Source organism: Chironomus tepperi, unplaced genomic scaffold (assembly GCF_022539635.2).
Source record: "Chironomus tepperi strain 1889 unplaced genomic scaffold, CSIRO-AGI_Ctep_v1 contig_298, whole genome shotgun sequence".
Lineage (NCBI taxonomy): Eukaryota > Metazoa > Arthropoda > Insecta > Diptera > Chironomidae > Chironomus > Chironomus tepperi.
Genome location: NW_027226420.1, coordinates 407,861 through 429,152, shown reverse-complemented (window position 1 = coordinate 429,152; position 21,292 = coordinate 407,861). Strand labels below are relative to the sequence as shown.

Genomic DNA, 21,292 nt, shown 5'->3' with positions numbered 1-21,292 from the left:
TATCGTAACAATATTTTTATGCCTCGTGCTTTCATTTTTTCTCTTTTATTTTGTTTATCAAGTCTTTCTGTTCCTCATCACTAGAGTTGCAGAGCAGTCACCTGTCACAGGCAAAAACCCTACAATTTCTTGATAATTTGTAAGAAAAACCTTGCAAATTGTACGGTTTTTGTCTACGACTGCTAAAAACCCAGCAATTCCTCGATAATTTGTATGGTTTTGTAAGAAAAAATTTACATATTGTAAGGAAATTGTACGGTTTTTATCTATGCCAGGTGCCTGTATAGCAACTTTGCTCATCACATTTGTTTTTTTGGTAATTTCTATTCTTTTTTTGGATCTTTGCAGATTTTTCTATTTGAAAAACAATTAATTAAGACATAAAAGTTCTCAAAGCACATACCCATCAGCTGACTTAATTTTCTATTTTATTTCTGTCAATTCCTTTATTTTTGGTCATTAAAAAATTTCCTCATTTTACTATAATTAATTATACATTTCTTTGCTTTGACATAAAGCAAGCATCACACAACAGAATATTTGTCAAAATGCTTTTTTGTCATGTTAAATGACTTGGAACTAAATGAAAAAACACAAAATGCTATTTAACCAACAATTTTGTCGATAATCAACGTCTCTACAGTACACTATAGAGCACTACTTGTAGGCAAAATTCATTGAAATTAAATAAAAGAAGCATCGCCCACTTAATTGAAGGAATAAAACAAAAGTGAGATTGTACTTTTATATATTTCTTTCTTTGTGGACTATTTTCTTTTTTTGAGTTGCTTCTAACCTTTTTACGGAAGGGTGAGCCAATGGACCTAAATTTATTTGAACGTTTCAAATTCATTTGATCACTTAATGTGTTGTTGTCTGGGTGTTTATAAGAGATTTACAAAATATTTGTCATATCATGGTATTAGATGAGCCTGAGTCTTGAAATCCTTCCCTGCCACTCTATTCCTAAGCCCTTCCCTTTCCCAATCTATTAAGAGCACAAATTTTAAATTTTGACGGCAAAATCCCCTCTTTCCCGAATGCGCCTCCGGACAGGAGTCGGGTTTCTCAATTTGCTAAGATATATCATGAGACAATTCCAGAATCCATGGACTTCATACAAAAACCGAGTAGCTCCAATTTAAATTCCCAGCCCGCTCGATTCTCCCATTTCCCTGAAACTGGAGACATCCCTGCACCATACCTTCTCCCTTCCCTAAGACAGCAACCTAATCCAAAAATTCAAAATTCCAATCAAATCCGGTCTGAAAAATTCATCACCATTGGCACACCCTCGACTAATCTCTATCTTACACTCTGCTTACAAACTCTTACAAATAAAATTATTTTCCAAATCATAAAACAACTTTCATCAAACAGCATCAGACGAAATAAATTAAAATGTTCGCCACTTTTAACCCCGAACAGCACATTGTGTTCGTTAGGGCATCGCTGTTGATTCATTGATCGTATTGATTGACGTATTGAAATAGATCCATGTAACCAAAATGTTCTATATATATGTATTACTTATTATAATGTAATACAATGTAATACATATGGAATATTTTGGTTACATGGCGAAACAGGTTGCCCTGGCAGCATCGTGACGGCGGATTTCGACCCATTATTACGCTAAAATGAGCTTCGCCGAATTGTGCTGTTCGGGTTCATTTGCTGTATATTCAGGAAAAAAAAATCAACTTTATATTCCCATAGCTTACTTTTTTTTAGAAAGTCAAACAGTCTGAACACGATTTTTTATTAAAAGTTCTTGCATGCTAGCTTTTTCGTAATAATAGATTAGCAATAACATACCTAGTATAGGTTCAATATTTACATTGATATTTTACTATGAGTTATGTGAAGGTTAGTCATACATATGCACACATAGTATTGCTAGTTTTGACTATTTTTAAAAAAATAAACATTACCCATTTTTATATCTTTATGTACGGAAAGCTTTCCTACTTACTTTACCTTACTTCGCAAAACTTTAGTTATATTTTGACCTGAATTATTTATCGTAACATTTTATTTTATAAAACCTCAGTTTTGTTTTTCGACAGCAATACCTTCTATTATTAAAGTGAAATTTTTACAGGGAAATTAAGTCATTAAATGGCTGAATTATTCATGTCTCTCGGTGACAAATTTCTAAGGAAATTTATATTGCTCATTTGGGGGTCATCGGCTCATAAATTTTTTAGTTTCTAAATATATTCGATTTGGATGTGGTTCTATGCACATCAATAGATTCATTAGTGATGTATGAATAATTCTATGTCTGTGACATTCAAGAATTAATCCAGTCTACTTACTACTTACTTCTTTGGTTAAAGCGCACGGGGGCCCATTGCCGCATTTAGAATTCGTCGAAAGCTGGAACTGTCTTTAGAAATCCAGTCTTGGATTCTTAATATTTCAAAATTTATTCATACTTCCTTTCTTAAATCGTGTGACTATGTTGCGCGAGCCGTTAAGCGTCTTTATTCTGAAATCGAATTCGCCCCGAGTGGCACTTAGGAACAAATTTAATTTCTTGTCTTCAAACAATTGTCACGAAGCCATCAGAGCACGTCTCTGTGACGCATTGTCATTAACACTACGTGGTGTCACATGTGTGTCTACTATGTATGTTGTAATGTCGTGAACCTTGTGGGAATCCTTGTTGTATCGATAACATTATATGGTGGGAATTGAACCCTTGTCCTCAATAATGAGAGCGTTACAGATATTCAGTATGTTGTCAAACAACTCGACCACAGAGGTCTTATTCTCGATCTGGCTGATTCTTCTACAGTTAGTTCGAAACCGAAGTTATCATTGTAATCCGATATCACAGATACATAATAAAGAATTGTGGTGAATTGAGGAATTTTAAGGTTCTTTCTGATAGTTTGCATAGATCTGTCTCTGTCGACACAAGCCTCTATTTAGAAGCTGTTTACCCAAACAGCACAATGCGGTAAAATTCAATTAATGGCTTTTGGCGCTAAAGCGACCCACTAACAACTACATGGTGTAGCTCGATTGAAGCCACTGAGTTCGAAGTTCATCCTTACGGACTCTTACACCATCTTTATGTCACTCGGTATTTTACTGCTCAGGTTTCTAATATAACATTTCATTTCATTATCCTTTAAGAAAACACATGCAGAATGCTCCATTATTCTAAAATTCCCAATAACTCCAAAGTCAGTACATCATGCGGTGACGCTGATAAAGATAAACCTTTTTTAATTCAGAATCATTTCTAACGTCGCAATTAAGACGTATTCTAAGCTTATAACATGCCAATCATTCTTCTAGGATTATCTTTCAACATAAAATTAGTTTTTCTGGTATTTCAAGTTTTCATGTCTGTGTACACACATATGGTGAAATAAGAAGTTAGTCATCTAATCTTGTATTTTAATCATTCTACATCACTAAAAACTTTATGGATTATGATATCAAGTTTATCAACTGTAGACGATAACGAACTTAGAACAAAATTCCATTCATGCCATTAAAAGCTTTTTGTCCAAAAGAATTTTGCTAGTCATATATGTGCTGATCGAAACAAACTGAGGATATAGATTATTTTTAATTATTAACAATTTCACATCAAACACAAAATTTTAATGATTTTTTTGCATTTTTATCAGTGTCGCGTGATCGCGAAACAGAATCAACTTCCGCTGGTGTCATGACGGTATCATCATCTTCCAATATACGATTTCGAAATCAAAGTCCGTCAACAACACAACGGCGTAGTAGAGAGCGTGAAAGAACCGATCGTGATAATCTAAAGGAAATGAATCATTCAATGAACCAAAGTACGGACATTACAGACATTGATGATGACTCACGTATGACTGAAGAGTTAGGATATCCATCGCTTGATTTGGATCTTGATTATCCTGATCAAGTTAATGATCATAATAAATCATCATCGATGAATCGTCATAATCGTACAAATAGCTTACAGGCAATCGATCGTCTTTCAACTAAAATTGCATGCACTAAAGAAAGTATAAGAAAGGAACAAACAGCTAGAGATGGTAAGTTAATTATTATTATAAGCCATTTGTTCTTCTCATTAACTTATTACTCTTCATCTTTTGTAATTTTAAGAAAATGTAAATGAGTACCTGAAGCTCGCAGCAAGTGCAGATAAAACTCAATTACAGCGTATTAAGGCAGTATTTGAAAAGAAGAATCAGAAGAGTGCACATATAATATCACAATACCAGAAGAAATTAGAATCATATAGTAAAAGATACAAGGATTTAGAGCTACAGCAGATAATGAAAGCACAGCAACAACAAAAGGATTATAAGCAACCCCGCGAAGTACTGAGAGATGTGAGTCAAGGTCTTAAAAATGTTGGCGGTAATATACGCGATGGTGTGTCAACCGTCATGTCGAAACCGAGAGAGTTTGCACATCTAATAAAGAATAAATTTGGAAGCGCCGACAATATCAATCAAATGTCATCAAGTGAGTATCTAATTTTAAAACTATTTCATTTATCATTTTTTTTTAAATGGATGTTGAGCAAACAGTTTGAGTCAAGTGAATGATTTATTGAGATTTTTTTATATTTTTCTAACAAGGTGCTTGATTTTCTTAAAGTTTTCGCTTGAAAATTATTTAATATGCATATCGGTACAGTCATAGAGTGCAAACTTCTAAAAAAATGCAATAAGTCACGTTTTGTGAAGTTTTAATTAAGTATAAGGGGTTAATTAGCAGATTTGTCACTTCGATAAATGTCGATTTCCTATCAAACATTTATAACAAGGTCTAACTATAGAAAGAAACAGCTAAATTTGCTTTCCTGGATTCTAAAAAATTTAAAAATTCTAATCTTTGTTTACAAAATTGAAGGTTTTTTGTTTTTTAAAATTTAGTCTTTTCGAGCAGAGTTGCTTGTCATATTGCCGATCTTTTGTTAGTTTGCAGCTCATAGATATGTATTTAGCATAAAACGAGTCTGTAATGTTACTTAAATATGCAATTTTTCTAAATTTTCTAAAGCATATTGACGTAGCAAAATATGAACTTTTTAAACTAAATTTTAGATCTTTTCTGTTTGCTTTGCAATCTATTATCAAGTCAATAACACCAATTCAAACTATAAACTTACAGAAGATCAGTTATTTGATGAGCAAATATGTGTGAAAAGACTAAAATTAGCAAAAAACAATCAATTTGAATTTTGTAAACAAAGAACTTTTGAATTTTGAACTTCTACGAAAGAATAGAATTTGGAAAAGATCAAGGCTGTCTAAAGAAGCTTTCGTTAGGCAGTGTGTAGACAAAGACAGAAGCTTTCATAATTTAGAAATCTGAAAACTCTTCTAAAACGTAGAATTCTAAAGAATTAAAGGTTGCTAAGATCCATAAAACTTGTTTGATTAGGTTAAACCTTTTCCCTGAATTTTGTAGACTTACTGTCTCTTGACATGTTCATAGACGGTCATCCAATGAACATCATTAAACAACAAACCCTTTTTCCAAACTTTACTTCAAATTTCGTATTCTCATCAGAGCTTTTCATTGTTCCGAGACACATGAAATCAGCAATCTTACTTTTAATCACAAAAACTTTACTATCTTTTTTGTTGTAATTTTTACCGTGCTGAATCATGAGCTCTTCTTTAACCTGTAATGATAAACGTTAAAAACGATAAAAATATTAATTATCATTTAAAGAATTACGCGGTCTATTGTAATTGTTACTGCACTCTTAAAAAAATTCTAAAATTTAATTTTAGATTTGTATGAAAAAATATAAAATTTAGTTTTTAACATAGCACCTAAAACTAAATTTTAGATTTTAAAACTAAAATTTTAAAATTTAAAAACTTAAATTTTTAATTTTAAAATTTTAGTTTTAAAAATTTTCCTTACAAAAACTAAAATTAAAGTTTTAAAACTAAAAATTAAAATTTTAAAATTCTAAAATTTTAGTATTAAAATCTAAAATAAAGTTTTAGGTGCTATGTTGAAAATTAAATTTTAGAATTAAAATAAAATTTTAGATTTTTGGTTTTTATTTCTTGGAATAAGGAGCAAAAAAATTTCAAAGTAGTCATTAATTATGACTAATAACACACATGTGTGAGTAAGAAAGAGAAAGCATGCATTGGTAGTTGATAATTTTGTATCAACTTTTTTAAATTTTTCATACAAAGTTGGCACATACTTCATCGAGTGATTTCTGCATGCTCTTGTGAAGTTTTATGAGAAAATTTTTTCTAAAAAAATAGTTTTAGAATTTTAAAATTCAGGTTTTAGATTTTAAAAATTAAAATTTTAGAATCTAAAATTAAGTTTTAATATTAAATTAAGTAAGTTAATATAAAAATTAAGTATTAAAATTAAAAATTAAATTTTTAAAGTAAAAAAAAATTTATTCTAAAACTAAAATTTTAGAATTATTTCTAAGAGTGTGTATGTATATGTTGTTGTTTGTGTTTGACTACGTTTGTTTTAAGGTGCTTCAGTTAATTTTGATTTGTGAAATCGGCTGGTCGATATAAACTCTTTTTTTTGTTCATGTTACGTTTGCTTTCATTTTTCAATACGATTTGCACATTTTTTACAAATTCGTAAAGGAATCTGGTCTTCTTTATAGTCACTTGGATTGTTATTATTAAGTTTGGTATTCGTTATGAGATTGCATTTATTTTGCTGTAGCATACGTAGACGAAATAGTTCAAAAGGGGATTTAATAAGTAAAAGTTTGTTTTGCCTTTTTCTCAATTTTTTTTACCTTCCTTCCTCTCATCCTCGTCCATGTCTCAACATTCATGAACATCTCTTACCATTAACACCAAACCTTTTTTTTTAATTTCTCTTTGATTACTAACACGAGTTAACTAAATGACATAAAATTTAATTTTAAGCTTCCTGGTATACAGATCAAGAAGTTCGTGAACACAATCATGAGGCAGATCCAACAGCAATTATTGAAAATAATCAAGCACAAGGACAAGCAAGTTCAAATAATTTAATAGGTGGTAATAGTAGCGGGAAATTTAGTGGTGAGCATGATAGCGAATGTAGCAGTGTAACAAGTGACTCAGCACAGGGGTAACTATAATTTTATAGTTTTCAATGAACTTGTCATTGACTGAATGTTTATACTCATTTTTTTTAGATTATTTTTGAAATGTAAACATACAACTGGAAGCGGAAGCGGGGGAGCTGGCGATAGTAATAAAAAAGATTTAAATCAGTCACAACAGATTGCTGTGACTTTAAAACACATCCTCGATGAATTGAAGGAGAGAAAAGAAGACTTTGAGAAGCTAAAGCAAAAGGTCGAAAGATTAGAGGTTGGTATTAATGCTTATCATGTAGATTAACATATAATAATATTATGCATTTATGTCATCCCCAACAGGCAACACAAAAAGAATTAGCTGATCTCTCGGTAACTCTCGACAGTGAAAGATATCGAGCAGAGAGACTTGAAAGTCAAATTAATGATCTCACTGAGCTCCATCAGGTAAGAAAAAATATAATCAAAAATTAATTTAACAAGCCTTAGTCTTATCATGATGGATAAGAGAACTAATCAATTAAACTTTTATGTGATGTTGTAGACTGAAATTGAAAATTTGAAACAAGCAATGGCCGATATGGAGGAGAAAGTTCAGTATCAAAGTGATGAACGACTTAGAGACGTTAATGAAGTCCTTGAAAATTGCCAAACAAGAGTAAGTACATCATTTATCATGTCACTCATATCCTATTATCGTCTGTTTTTCATTTCCTTTAGATACAAAAAATGGAGCATTTATCTCAACAACAATATGTGACAGTCGAAGGAATTGACAATTCAAATGCAAGAGCATTAGTTGTAAAATTAATTAATGTAGTTCTAACAGTTCTTCAAGTTATTTTGTTGTTAACGGCAACGGCGGCTGGAATCTTAATGCCGTTTCTCAAAACAAGGTAAATAATGAAGCCTTCCAGACAGTGAGCATACTCAATTAAGGATTCTCGGGTATACTCAAGTATACTAATTACTTTAGTATACTCAATTAAGTATACTTTAGTATACTCAATCAAGCATACTCGAGTATACTCAATCTAGAATACTCGAGTATACTCAATCTAGCATACTCGAGTATACTTAATTAAGCATACTCTAGTATACTCAATCAAGCATACTCTAGTATACTCAATCTAGCATCCCCATGAGTAAGCTCCACGTCTGTTTGGCAAATTGAAGCTTAACAATTCAGCACGTAAACATTAATTTATTTCTCCATGCTAACTTGCAGGGTTCGAGTGCTTACAACAGTTATATTTATATTATTTATAATCTTTATTGTAAGAGCGTGGCCTGATGTCCGTGAAACGGGGATAATTCTATTTCATAAAATTGTAAAATAGTTTTAAAACAAAAATCATCACATTCATGTATGCAGTTAGAGTCCATAAATAAGAGTCCTTTTTAATTAAATTATAAAAAAAAAATGAAAATGCTTCAATTTTTTAATAGCAAAGTTGTTCAAGAGCTTTTTTTCTTTAATAAACGTTGTGAAATAAAAAAAGATGTTAAATGAGATAAGCTCTTAAAAAATTTTAGTGACATAGGTAATGGGGACGTTCAATTATTACGTAACACATCATCTTCCATCCCTTCGTAACAATTATATTGTGTTTGATGGATCCAACCTTATGAGCTGGAGGCACTGCTATTGATAATTTAATGTGCCACACTGTTTAGACCAGTTGTGGACAACCTTTTACTTTCTGCGGCACACCTGGTGGTAAGCTTCGACTAAAACCGTACAAACCATACGGTTCATGCCATTTCCAAACGTTTTTGGCTGAACACTAGAGTGCCGCGAAACACAGGTTGTCCACTACTGTTTTAGACCTACAGTTTATTGTAGAATCCAAATTTTTTGGAAGCTCTAAACATAGCAAAGATACAATTACGTCATAAAACCTGATGTTGCCTACAGTGTGCCTAGTTACACATCATGTGCGCAAGATATCGTTAATAAAGTCATTCAGATCCTTGTATACCAGTGCAGTAGAGTCACATTATGTGCCAAAGACCTCAAAACTTCACCCTACACACGACCAGAGCTTCATAACTAGAACTGTGAAATGGAAAAAGAGCTAATAAAATTAGGCATGACCTGGGATTGAACACAGGATCTTTGGTACGTAAGGTCAACGCTCTACCATTTAGGCCACTGATGCTATATCACCTTGAGGATACCACTTCCCACCCTAATAGCGTTACGTAATAAGTGAACGACCCCTGATAATAAAGAAATGAATGAGGAACGATAATCACAGATTAGAATTGTTAAAATTGAGCCATAAAAATTGTGAATAATATTATAAATGCTTTAGTTCTATTAAAAATCAATTGGGATGGTATGAAAAAAAAGTAATAAATAATTGATATTACAGCTTGAGTATAAAATTAAGTTTTTAAAAATAGCAACAAAAAAAAAATACTTTTTTTTGTATACAATTTAGAGTGATTTTACGGCAGGTTTTCCGTATTATCTCAATTAATTACCAGAAAATATTTTTTTTTCTTCATATTTATTTATTTTTTTTTTTTCGGTTTTTTTGAGATGATCTCAATTATAGACGAAGGAAGAGCTGAATTTCTGTATCTTATGAATATTTTAGCAAATCATTATTTTTAAAAAAGAATAAATCAATACTCGTGCTTTTATATATGATATATTTTTTAATAAAAAAAAATTATTAAATTTATTATTTATGCTTATTTCAATTTTACTTTACTAGCGCATGTACTTTATGTCTAAAATTGGATGATGAATCAGGTTTTTATTTTGAGGACAGTCTTAAAGGTCATTCACAAAGTGATGTCTTACAAATAGGAAAACAGAGACTACTAAATATGAATTGTTCTAACAGTGTAATCGAAGAAACGAGTCTTCATCCTTAGATCCTTAGAATAGCACTATGTTTGCTATTTAAGACAATTTCTACACTTTAATTCCTAACATACAAGAATACGCACTGTTTCAATTTGTTGGGATAGTTGATCATGTTCAGCAAAGTGACTGTGCTTAGTGTATCCTATCTTTTGTGGTAGATAATCCCCGTCGTTATATGCTAATGGATGATCCTTTAATTAGGAATCATTCACTTCTAAAGTCGGTCAAAAAGTTGATTTTTTGGCCTACTTCCCTTTTGGTCGCTAAAATTTAATCAAAAAATTTACTATTCCAAGCAGCACAACGTGTCTGTCAGGACACCCACACGTCACTGTATTAATGGTAAGTTGCCATGACGACGCCATGATGGCTTAGTCCTCGTGTCCCCTATTTGATGATTGACGTCATAGGTGAATGACCCTTGACTTCCTCAAATGTTTATATTTTTAAAAATAGAATGATAAATTTCATAGAAAAAGAAGGTAAGACTAAGATGGCTCAATAATGATGTTTTTTTTTTTACAAATATATGTATCCTACTAGCTGTTTAAAGGTAGGTTAAATATATTCATAATGTACAATAGTATATAACTGCTGCATCTATTCTTCATCCTCATTTTCATTTTTCTAAGAGACAATGAGCTACTCATCTGAATGAGCGTGCATATTTGTACACGCAATATAATTGAGTATGCTTTGTTTCTGTTCGGGAACTCTCAAGCTCTCAAAATTTAAGCCTTAAAATCTAATCAACGAAATTAATTTTTTGACTTCGTTATTGATTTGGAATCTAAAGATTGACTATCAATTACCTTTTTAATTAGTATAAATCCAATATTGAAATGCTGTCTGCACGGCAATCAAAACCAAGTGAACAAAAATACGGTATAACAAGTGAATGGCAAGTTAATGTCCAGTTGATGACTAGTACTAACGTATTTTTATCCACTCGGAAAAGGACTGTGCAATTAGAACTAAGTAACGTTCGCTTGGCATTGGCTTCAAAGCGACTATCAAGTAACTTTCAATGCCATATGAACGAAGCTAGTTCTAACATTGTCAGCCTGATTGCCATGTGAAAAACAGTTCAATGTATGCCAATTTGATATGATTCAGGGGCGTAGCTGTAAACCCATCCACCTTGGATACGCCCCTAATACAATATTTTGCTAAACTGTAGTTTTGTATGCTAATGCTATTAAAACTGACTATCTAAAGCAGTGATGGGCAACCTGTGTGTCGCGGCACACTAATGTGACACCAAAAATTATGGTAATGCCATGAACCATATTTCGTGTGCGGTTTCAGACCAGGCTTATCATCAAGGTGTACCGTGAAAATCAAAAGGTTGTCCACCACTGGTCTAAGAAGGAAGAAAATCCAAATTTCATAAAATTAAAACTAAGTTTTCAACAAAAATTCTTAAAATTTCAAATTTAATTTATTTATCTAATTCGTTTAACATTCGACAGTTAATAATTTATTTTAATAGTGAATTAAGGCAGTAAATTAAAAATGTGAAAAAAGAATGTTGAATAAAATAAGACTTATTTAATATAGCAACAAATAACAATAACAATTACAAAACTAAGCATTTTTTTGATATCGAACAAAAACTTCCGCATGAATCAATCTTTTTTAGCGTAATTCGTTAATTATTACTGTTGGCATTATTTTTCATATTTTTACTTCCTCATCTTCATCCATTTCAGCATCCTCTTCCTCCAACTCAATCGCCCACTCAATGTCATCACGATGATAACGATATCCTTCAGCTAATTTTTCAGCAAAATCCGAAATACCTTTGTCAGGTTGACATGATGACATTCCAAGAACAATTTGGTCCTCATCGAAATAAAATGCCGCAAACTTAAATTCTTCTAAATCACCATCAATAAATATCTCAGATGTACCCGTACCTAAACCAGTGTAAGTAATACAATAGCCAAATAGTAAGGTGAAAAAGTATGGTACGGTCTTTAATTCACTTTTTATGCTTAACATGTTAAGAGCAGCTATTTTTCCATGATATTGTGCCACGGCATAATGTTCCACTGTTGCACATTTATCATTATACATAAATATAGGACTACAGGCAATATCACCACCTACATAAATATCAGATATGTTCGTCTCGAGATACGAATTTGTAGTAATTGAACCATTTTCATTTAAAATGATTCCACTGTTACGTAAAAATTCCGTATTATATTCGGAACCAATTGCTATAATACAAATATCAGCCCAAATTCTTTTACCATTTGATAGCTCAATGCTTTCAATTTCTTCAAAATTACTCGAGAATTTATCTATTTTTGTTTCCATTATGAACTTTACATTTCTTGATTCAAATAATTTCATAATTCGAGTACCGATAGCTTCACCAAATGATTGCATTAATGGAACTTTACTTCGTCCAACGATTGTTACACTTGCAACTTTATCAACACAATAAGCTGCTATTTCTAATGCAATAAAACTTGATCCATAAATGACTAAATTGCTTGTCGATTTCAATTTTGAATTGATGTTTACAGCATCATCGATTGTCCTAAGGCTGAAGATATTTTTTAAATTAATTCCAGGTATGTCAACTTTACGTGATCGACTACCGGTGGCAATATAAAGTTTGTCATATTTAAGCTTATTTCCACAACTTAATGAAATTTCCTTTAATTTACCATCAACACCGGTCGACTCAACATTCAGCATCAACTCAATGTTATTGTCATCATAGAAACTTCTCGGCCGTAACTGTACATCTTCTATTGTACTGTTCAAAAATTTACTGATTTTGATTCTATCGTATGGTAAATTATTTTCTTTACATATCATGATAATCCGTCCCATAAAGCCATTCTGCCTTAAGGCTTCAGCACACGTTTGTCCACTTGGACCGCCACCAATTATGATGAATATTTGTCCATTTTTTGGGTCAAATCTTGCCATTGGCATTGTGATTTTTTCCTTATCTAAAACAGATTTTTTAGCTCGTACTTTAACTTGTCTATCCTCAACTCTTACTTTATAACATGGTATGGCATCAAGACCCGGAAAATCTTCAATATCACCCGTTTCAATATTAAAGCATGCACCATGCCATGGGCAACGTATTCTCTTCTGTCCTAATGATCCCATCACTAATGGCGCACCATAATGTCCACATTTATCTCCAGTTGCGTAGAATTTACCATTCTGTTTTATTAATAAAATTCTCTTATCTTTATCAATGACAAATTCTTTCATTTCATTTTCAGCCAAGTCAGTTATATCGCAAACATCCTCTTCAATATAATCTTCACCTAATGTTTCGTCTTCCTTTATGAAGGGTTCTGTTGATTCAATGTTAATACCTAAAATATTTACAAAATGTCTTCATTTGTTTGATATGAATACAAAATACAGTGGTAGTGGGATGGGATAAGCAAGTGATGTTTATCTAGAGCGCATATCTCTGCATTAAGAGTTCTTGAGACTTAGACCAAGGCTAAGACTTCTCAAATCCCAGAAACCAAGACTTTTTAAGCTCGATGTCAAGATTTATCGAGACAGATATTTGGGAGAATGACCTTGCAGTCGGTCCTGGCCTGGGTCTCGTCCTCGAAAGCTCGTCAATACCCAGACTTTGGGAAACCCTACCTCCGCCCGGGGTAAAACAAGAAATTCTTTAAAAGGGATTAGGAATCTTATGAATCCAAGAGTTTAAGGAGACAAGGGGTTGGATTTTTGTCTTGGGCACGAATATTCGCCAGGGGTAAAGCTAAACATTCTTTGAATGAGATGATGAATTAGATTTGAGCACAATTGTTTAAGGAGGTAAAGGGTTGGACATTTTTTTTTCAAATTGAAAAATTTTGTCTAAAAAGAAGGGGATGGGGAAGAATTCTATGAATGAGATGATGGATTAAATTTGAGCGCAATTGTTTAAGGAGGGAAAAAGTTGGACTTTTTGTCTCAAATTGAAAAATTTTGTCAAAAAAGACGGAAATTGGGGAATTCCATTTTAAATGAATTATTTGAAGGAAAGGATTGGTTAGCTTTGAATGCAATTGTTAAAGGATGGAAAGAGTTGGACTTTTTGGTCTCACATTGAAGAATGTTGTCTATAAAATTTACGAATGGACAAGATTCGGTCCATCTCACCCAGGATATCCTTTGTCCTACTTCATCTTTTGTTTCCCATGCAGGAAATTAAAAGAATCAAATATTGTTCATATTTTTATATAAAATTATCAAAAAATTATCACAAAACATCCTTAAATAGTTTTGTTAAAGAAATAATATCTTAAATTAGAGTATGCTTTTGTCACCATATCGCGACTGAATGTCCAAGAAGCGGAAATATAGTACATAAATGTGCTTGTATTGCTAGAATTTAACTCCTTCGGTTTGAGTTGAATCTTTAGGAGGTTGTTGAAGACATCTGAAAGATTTCAAAGTTCAATTGAGGATTAAGGACCAGACAGACATAACAGACACAGCACTCATGATTTATGCAATACCTCCAAAGTATGAATAAAAAGTCGAGATGTATTTTTGTAAAGTATTTACTTACCAAAATGTTGATATAGATCCTTTTTGACAATTTTATGACCCTGTGTAATTTTCTCAACATAATCTGAGGTTATTTTGTTTGGTTGAGTCGCACAGACACCAACAACATTATCATCATTATCAAAAAAGAAAGCCGAAAATTTAAGATCCTCAACCGTACCATTAATGCAAATCTTAGTAGCCTTTTTATATCCAACGTAAGTAAGATGATGACCAAAAAATGATGTATGAATGAAGGGTATTGTTAATGCTTTATTAGACTTTCCAATCATATTTAATGCCGCAATTTTACCATGATATTGTGCCACACCATAATTTTGGATATTTTCACGATGCAAATTGTTTAAGTAGGATGGAACATTTGCAATATCACCACCTACGTAGATATTGGGTATGTTTGTTTCAAGATGAAAGTTTGCATCAATTGAACCGTTTGAATTTAAAGCTATTCCACTGTTTCGAAGGAACTTTGTATTCAATTTCGTACCAAGTCCTAAAATGCAAATATCAGCCTTCAAAAAATCTCCATTCGATAACTTAATAGCACTTAAGTATTGCTCTTGATTTATGCCAACAAATCCTCTTATTTCACATTCCATTATGAGCTGAATATTTTTAGATCTGCAAAGTTCCATAATTTTTTGACTAATTATTTTTCCAAATGTATCAATTAATGGACCGGAATTCTTATCAATAATTGTTATTTTAGCAACTTTATCAATAAAATAAGCTGCAACTTCCATTCCAATAAATCCAGCACCATAAATAACAACATGACTTGTTGACTTTAATTTTGCATTAATATTAATTGCGTCGTCAAATGAATTTAAAGTCAAAATATTCTTAAGATGTATTCCTGGAATTTTCGGTTTCCGAGGTCGAGAGCCTGTTGCAATATAAACTTTATCATAAGCAACATCAATTCCACTTGAAAGCTTTAATTTCTTATTTTCTGGAAGCACTTCAACAACTTGAACATTCAACATCACATCTATTGAATTCTCATCATAAAAGCTTTTCGGACGAATTTGAACATCTTCCGTTTGACTGTTCATATATTTGCTAAGTCTTGATCTATCGTATGGCAAACATGCTTCTTTACAGATCATTATTATTCGTCCTGTAAAACCATTTTGTCGTAATGTTTCAGCACATATTTGTCCACTTGCTCCACCTCCGACTATAACAAATGTCTGAGTATTTGCTGGATTATATTTAACCATTGGCACTATAACTTTTTGCTTATCAAATAATGATTGTATAGCTGATATTTTAACCTTTCCATTTTCAACTTTTGTCTTAAATATTGGAATTGCATCAAGTCCTGGAAAATTTTCAACTTCTCCTGTTTCAATATTAAAGCATTCACCATGATGTGGACATCGAATCCTCTTAACACCAAGTGTTCCATAAATAAGATGTGTTTCATGATGATAATGTCCACAATTTGCAACAGTAGCATAAAATCTACCATTTTGTTTAATTAATAAAATTTTCCAATCATTACCAAAGTCTATTTCATTCATTTCGTTATCATCAAGGTCGGATTCATTACAAACGATTTTCTCTAATATTTCTTCTTTATCTTTGTCTTCATTCGCCCTTTCGTCTTGTTGTTCTGTCGTGAATGCTACGACCCTACCTTTATTCGATTCCGTCTCGTCCGGAATATTTAACGTTTGACTACCTTAAAGATAAATGAATAGATTTATTTATGGCTAATGTTCTAGACAAATGAGTTTTTATGTATTTTAATGTAATTAAATGTGAATTTCAGGGAAGTTAGTTTAAAATTGCTTTATTCTTAATGTTTTCTAGTTCTTAGTCAGGTATGCAGGGGAAGGGGCGTATTCAGGGGTAAATTCTTAAATTTTTCTTGTGCTTTTCCTGAACAAAACCTCAAAATTACCCAAAATTCCACATTCGATGCAAAAAAACATTCACAATTCCCCATCCTCCCTCAAAAAACTATTGACTACACTTCTGTGCAAGGATCTTATACCTTTTTGAATAGATGACAACAATTCAGCGGAGTTTTGGGCTTTTCACTCAAAAAACCTTTGCAAATTGAAGAATTGTTCAAAAAAGGAATGGATTTTGACATCTCAACATCTTTGACACCTAGACACCATTTTCCCCTTCTCCTGAATACCCCACTAGTTACCCCGAGGCATAATTGCATCTGACTCTAGAGTCACTTTGCTCTTTAAATGTTAACAGATTATGGTATTTAAATAGATTGGGTGCTAGGACTATCGAGTCATATGTAGCTGAATCTGCCAGAACGATAGTAGGGTCTCTATGGCAGGGTGGTTAGGTGTCAGTCTGAATAACTGAAACCCTCTGAGTACGTAAGTTCGTTTCCCACCAGTTGCTGATTCAATAGAATATTATAGATATGACAAGGATATTCTTGCAATCCTCATGACAATGGAAAGTTCTAGGATTATAATCAAAATCAGTTGCATGGGGTGACAGGGACAACCCAGGTCAAATTTCCGGATTTACCACAATCCTTGCAAAATCCTCCCTAACTACACCACTATATAACATAGTCATTAAAAATTTTATTGCATACTAAATAAGATTGTGTTGATATAAAAGTTATTCTCTTTTTTTTAATGAAATATCTAAAGCTTTAATGGATTAAACTTTATCAGCATGATATGAAAAGTTTACAGTGTAATATTATTAACGTCAGAGAGAGTCATGCTGACGCTTCGTTAGATTCACATTATCTACCTTTATTTTAAGTCAAAAAAGAACTTGACAAACTAAATCACTATATGATGTTATATATTTGGATCCACTAATAATTAGAGATAGGATATCGTATATCAAAGGCTATTGTCTATCTATAAATTAAGAATTTTTTTCGTGTTATATAATATTTACTCATTTCCATAGCACTTTGAATCGTTGATATTTGAGAATTCGATGATGTAATTAATGATGAACGATGCGGCGTTTGATTATTTCTTTGACTATGTCTTAACTCATTATTAACATTAAATCCTTTATTATTGTTATAATTTCGACATGATTTACAGCATACCGCTCCCATTTCGATGATTTTTTGTGTGTCTACGCGTGTCTTTACTTGTTTATGATTAAATTTAAACTGATTTAACTTCTTTTTATGTCAATGTAGGAAGCATTTGTTTATGATTGAGATACGATTTTTTTTTTGGTTCGGCTGCCTAGATAAGATAGGCAAAAATTAAATAATAATACGTCAACATTACACCCCAAAATGACTCTGTCTGATAAATGTCGATTGATATATTTTTTGCACGAGAGTTTTCTGCCTTTTTCAAACGTGTACAAACAAATGCACAAAAACTTATTAGTAAATTCTTGACAATGATATCAGGAATTAAAAGATAAGTTTGAATTTTTTTTGTGGATAGATAAGATTAGTCCATTAGTTCATTAAATTACGTCTGTAAGACACTGCTTTTTTGCAATAATTGTTCATCATGAAGCTATCTAAAAAGTCAAACTAGACTCAGGCGACAATGATGTTCATATTCAATATCATCAACATCAAGTAGCCTGGCGACAGCAGCAACCATGCGAGCGGTGACTTAGCAACATCATGTAGACTTCTTTTATCTATTTGAACCTCTTTGCTGAATTGGAAATGCCTAAAATCTATATTGTAGATTAAATCAAACTTTTAAGAGAACTCGAGGTAGACCGAAAAACTCCTGGAAGGAAGCTGTCGATACCCAGCATTGCATTTGGTATTGGCAATTGGCAGGCGGAAGCCGGCGATAGAACCAGTTATAGGCGACATCTGCGAGAGGCCATGGATTACAGTTGATCTGTATGGCCAGCGAAGTAAGTAAGTAAGTAAATCAAACTATAAGTTTCCTCAATAGCATTATGAAGTCGATAGGGTATTGCAAAGTGCTGTAGTTATGAAAACAGGCAAAAAACCATACAAATTATCAAGAAATTATATGGTTTTTGTTTATGAAAGATGCCTGTTCTGCAACTCAGCTTTTTGATACAAAATCCCAGTCAACTTCGATTTTTGATTATGAGCAAAAACCTAAATAACTTAGAGATGGTGCCTCGGCAAGATAAGGTGCCTGATGCAACATGATTCTCGAGGTTCTGTATTGAATTTGATAAATTTACAAATGCATATTTCAGATTTTGTGAAATAAGCTGAATTTCTAGAACGCGATTTTGAATCTCAATTTATATGAAAAAATGATGCAAAATTTTCATATTGACCGAAGCTCATATCGTCCTGGAAATGACACTTCATGTGAATATATGTATTACAACATCTGTATCTGATGATGCATCTACATATAATGACTGTTTTGCTATTCGACCACATCCTGACAGTTGTGAATATGAACAATTTTTTATTTGTGTGAATCATCAAGCAATTGAATTCAGATGCGGTCCCGGCTTTGTTTTTGGGTTTGAGAGTCTTTTAAGTTATTCTCCCGAATGACACAATGTGATGAACCACATTATTCGCTGTAAAAACTGATAAAAACGATCTAAATCAGACGTCTTGAAGCTTTTAGTGCAACTTTGCGTCTTACAGTTGGCATGACAATGCAACACAGTCCTAGCGAACACAATGTGCTGTTTAGGCTTGTTAACTTGAGAAACTGCATCTAAATATATTTATTTTTAACTTCCTTCACCTTGACAATCCAAAACAAGGATGAACCTTGACTTAACGATAAAGTATTGGATGCTTAAAACTAAAAACAAATTATAAATTGTTGTCAATAACAGAAAATAGGCTGATAAAAGAGCAATAAATGTTAAGGTATATCACGAATGTTTTAATTGCATTGCCTTTGCTTGATTAGATTAGTTCCATTTTAAAATTCAATGAGATTTAATTTTGACACTTACTGTAGCACTCAATGAGTCTGAGTTTGGCTTTTGAACACAAATAAGCTATAAGCTATCGAAAGGAAAGACAAAAAAAGGAACAATATGAAGCTTTGTAAGTTGTCAAAACCTATGATTGACGTATCAATTAAGAACTTGAAGCATAAAACTTAATAAATTTTTCTAATTCCTTTTTCAGATCTTTTATTAATTCTTTCAATCACAGCCGTTCTGTCATCAGAAATCTGTCAACCTGGAGAAAATGGCGATTGTGTAGAAAAGCAAATAAATGTTCCTGAGGATGCATGCATTAATGAATTTTTCGGTATTTTTCCACATCCTGACAGACGTTTATGCAAGAACTTTTACGTTTGCATGAATTATCATGTAATTGAATTCCGTTGTGATCCTGGCTCTATTTTTGACCTTGAGACTCTTGCATGTTTAGAAGGCGATTCAGACAATTGCACATAAATTAACGATTAGTTCTCGAATGGTGCAAGTCGGTTAATCGATTCAAAATCTAGCACTTGTGTAGAGTAACTGTGGCATGGTGTTGCGTGACTATGACATGGTGTAACGTGACTATGTCATGGTGCGGGTTGACCATGGCATAGTACGATGTGACTATGGCATGGTGCAGCGTGAATCTGACAAGGTGCGATGTGACTCTGGCATGGTGCGACGTTACTCTGACATTGTGCGTCGTGTCTCTGACATGGTGCAAGACTCATACCGAATCCGTCACGATGTCAGAATCATGCCAGCTTGGAGCAGGACTTTTGATCGATTAACCGACTTGTACTATTCGACCGTTGCAATAACAATTTTGTATCTTTACGAATCAAGAAACCAAATAAAAATGAAGATAACCTAAAGGAACTAAACTATAAAATTTTAATCTTATCATAATGTATTAACAGGTTTTGATAAGAAAACAATAAAATGTTCATACCATTTTATTATATTAGTATATGTGTTATCTAATATTGGGTAATATAATCACTTGCTGATTACATTGTTCTGCTCGATAACCCAAAAGAATAATTAAATATTTGAAAAGGATATGTCAAGTCTCTAATTGATGTTTAATTATATCAGAACTTTTTAATTATCATTGAGTTTAAGGTTTCCTGTTTGATTCGATTCTGTTCAATAAGATTCGTAGGAAATTAGAATTAAAAAATTTATAAAATCTTTTTTTTGTAGGTTTAAGTAAGTGCGCGTATCATTTGATACGCCATATCCAATTTCATTGATTAGATTAGTTGAAATATATTTAAGTCAAAATTAATTAGTAATTCCTTCAGTTTATTTTTTGAATTTGTGAAGGTGTAGACATAAACAAGGAAGTTCACCATGAAGATTTGTAAGATATTTATAAAGCTCGCGTCAAGGATGTGATCAATTAATAATTTCTTATCTTTTTTTTGGTTCAAGTTTTGGCAATTGTAGCCTTGATCGTTACTGTACATGCTCAACTTCCGGATAGCATGTGTGAAGGTGAATTAATGCAGTTCTTGCCACATCCAGACAGATGCCAATCCTTTGTTATGTGCATGTTGGAACGTCCAGTAGCAATGACATGCGATGCAAACTTCATTTGGGATCAAAGACAACGTAGATGTCGTCTTGGAAGTCATGATACATGCCAATTCCGTTTCGGTACTGAACCATCCTGTGAAGATCAATTGTTCTCCATTCACTACCAATATGATACATGCGAAGCATTCTTCATGTGCATGTTAGGCGAAAGAATCAACTTCACATGCGGACCAGGTGAAATTTTCGAAATTTACTACAGAGCTTGCGTTCCTGGTGATAGCTTCCTTTGCATTGCTGATGCCCCAACACCATACAAACAAATTGAAGCTTAAGAGATTGTAAAAATGTTCGAGAAATAAAATTTTAATTTTAAATGACGAAAAAAA

At 32.5% G+C, this 21,292-nt stretch overlaps 2 protein-coding genes and 1 long non-coding RNA gene across 10 annotated transcripts in view; 2 read left to right on the top strand and 1 right to left on the bottom strand.

The window, feature by feature from the left end:
• The window catches only part of Dmtn (transmembrane and coiled-coil domain 2 protein Dmtn), a 20,730-nt gene extending 9,234 nt beyond the window's left edge, over positions 1–11,496 (top strand). For 2 of the 7 annotated variants that reach the window (XM_070642788.1, XM_070642785.1), the window contains 9 exons: positions 519–730; positions 3,651–4,046; positions 4,120–4,485; positions 6,900–7,086; positions 7,154–7,331; positions 7,400–7,504; positions 7,602–7,715; positions 7,778–7,953; positions 8,286–11,496. In XM_070642788.1, the coding sequence (XP_070498889.1) occupies position 730; positions 3,651–4,046; positions 4,120–4,485; positions 6,900–7,086; positions 7,154–7,331; positions 7,400–7,504; positions 7,602–7,715; positions 7,778–7,953; positions 8,286–8,397 (1,635 nt within the window). In that variant the 5' untranslated portion in view covers positions 519–729 and the 3' untranslated portion in view covers positions 8,398–11,496. Of the gene's footprint in view, positions 1–348; positions 731–3,650; positions 4,047–4,119; positions 4,486–6,899; positions 7,087–7,153; positions 7,332–7,399; positions 7,505–7,601; positions 7,716–7,777; positions 7,954–8,285 lie in introns of all 7 variants that reach the window. The other 5 variants (XM_070642787.1, XM_070642784.1, XM_070642789.1 and 2 more) reach the window with 3 other exon arrangements.
• LOC139092407 (uncharacterized) lies at positions 11,387–20,231 on the bottom strand. Of its 2 annotated transcripts, XM_070642780.1 has the most exons (4): positions 19,061–20,231; positions 17,388–19,001; positions 14,494–16,179; positions 11,387–13,291 (listed from the first exon to the last, which is right to left on the bottom strand). In XM_070642780.1, exons 2-4 carry the CDS (start codon positions 17,554–17,556, stop codon positions 11,616–11,618), a joined length of 3,531 nt encoding a protein of 1,176 aa, XP_070498881.1. In that variant the 5' UTR covers positions 17,557–19,001; positions 19,061–20,231; the 3' UTR covers positions 11,387–11,615. The 2 variants fall into 2 exon arrangements, with proteins under 2 accessions (XP_070498881.1, XP_070498882.1); XM_070642781.1 differs by having other exon boundaries at positions 17,388–20,231.
• Positions 18,329–21,292, top strand: LOC139092413 (uncharacterized). Its single transcript, XR_011544585.1, has 4 exons — positions 18,329–18,343; positions 18,654–19,476; positions 19,561–20,730; positions 20,802–21,292. It is a non-coding gene; the product is annotated as an uncharacterized lncRNA (long non-coding RNA).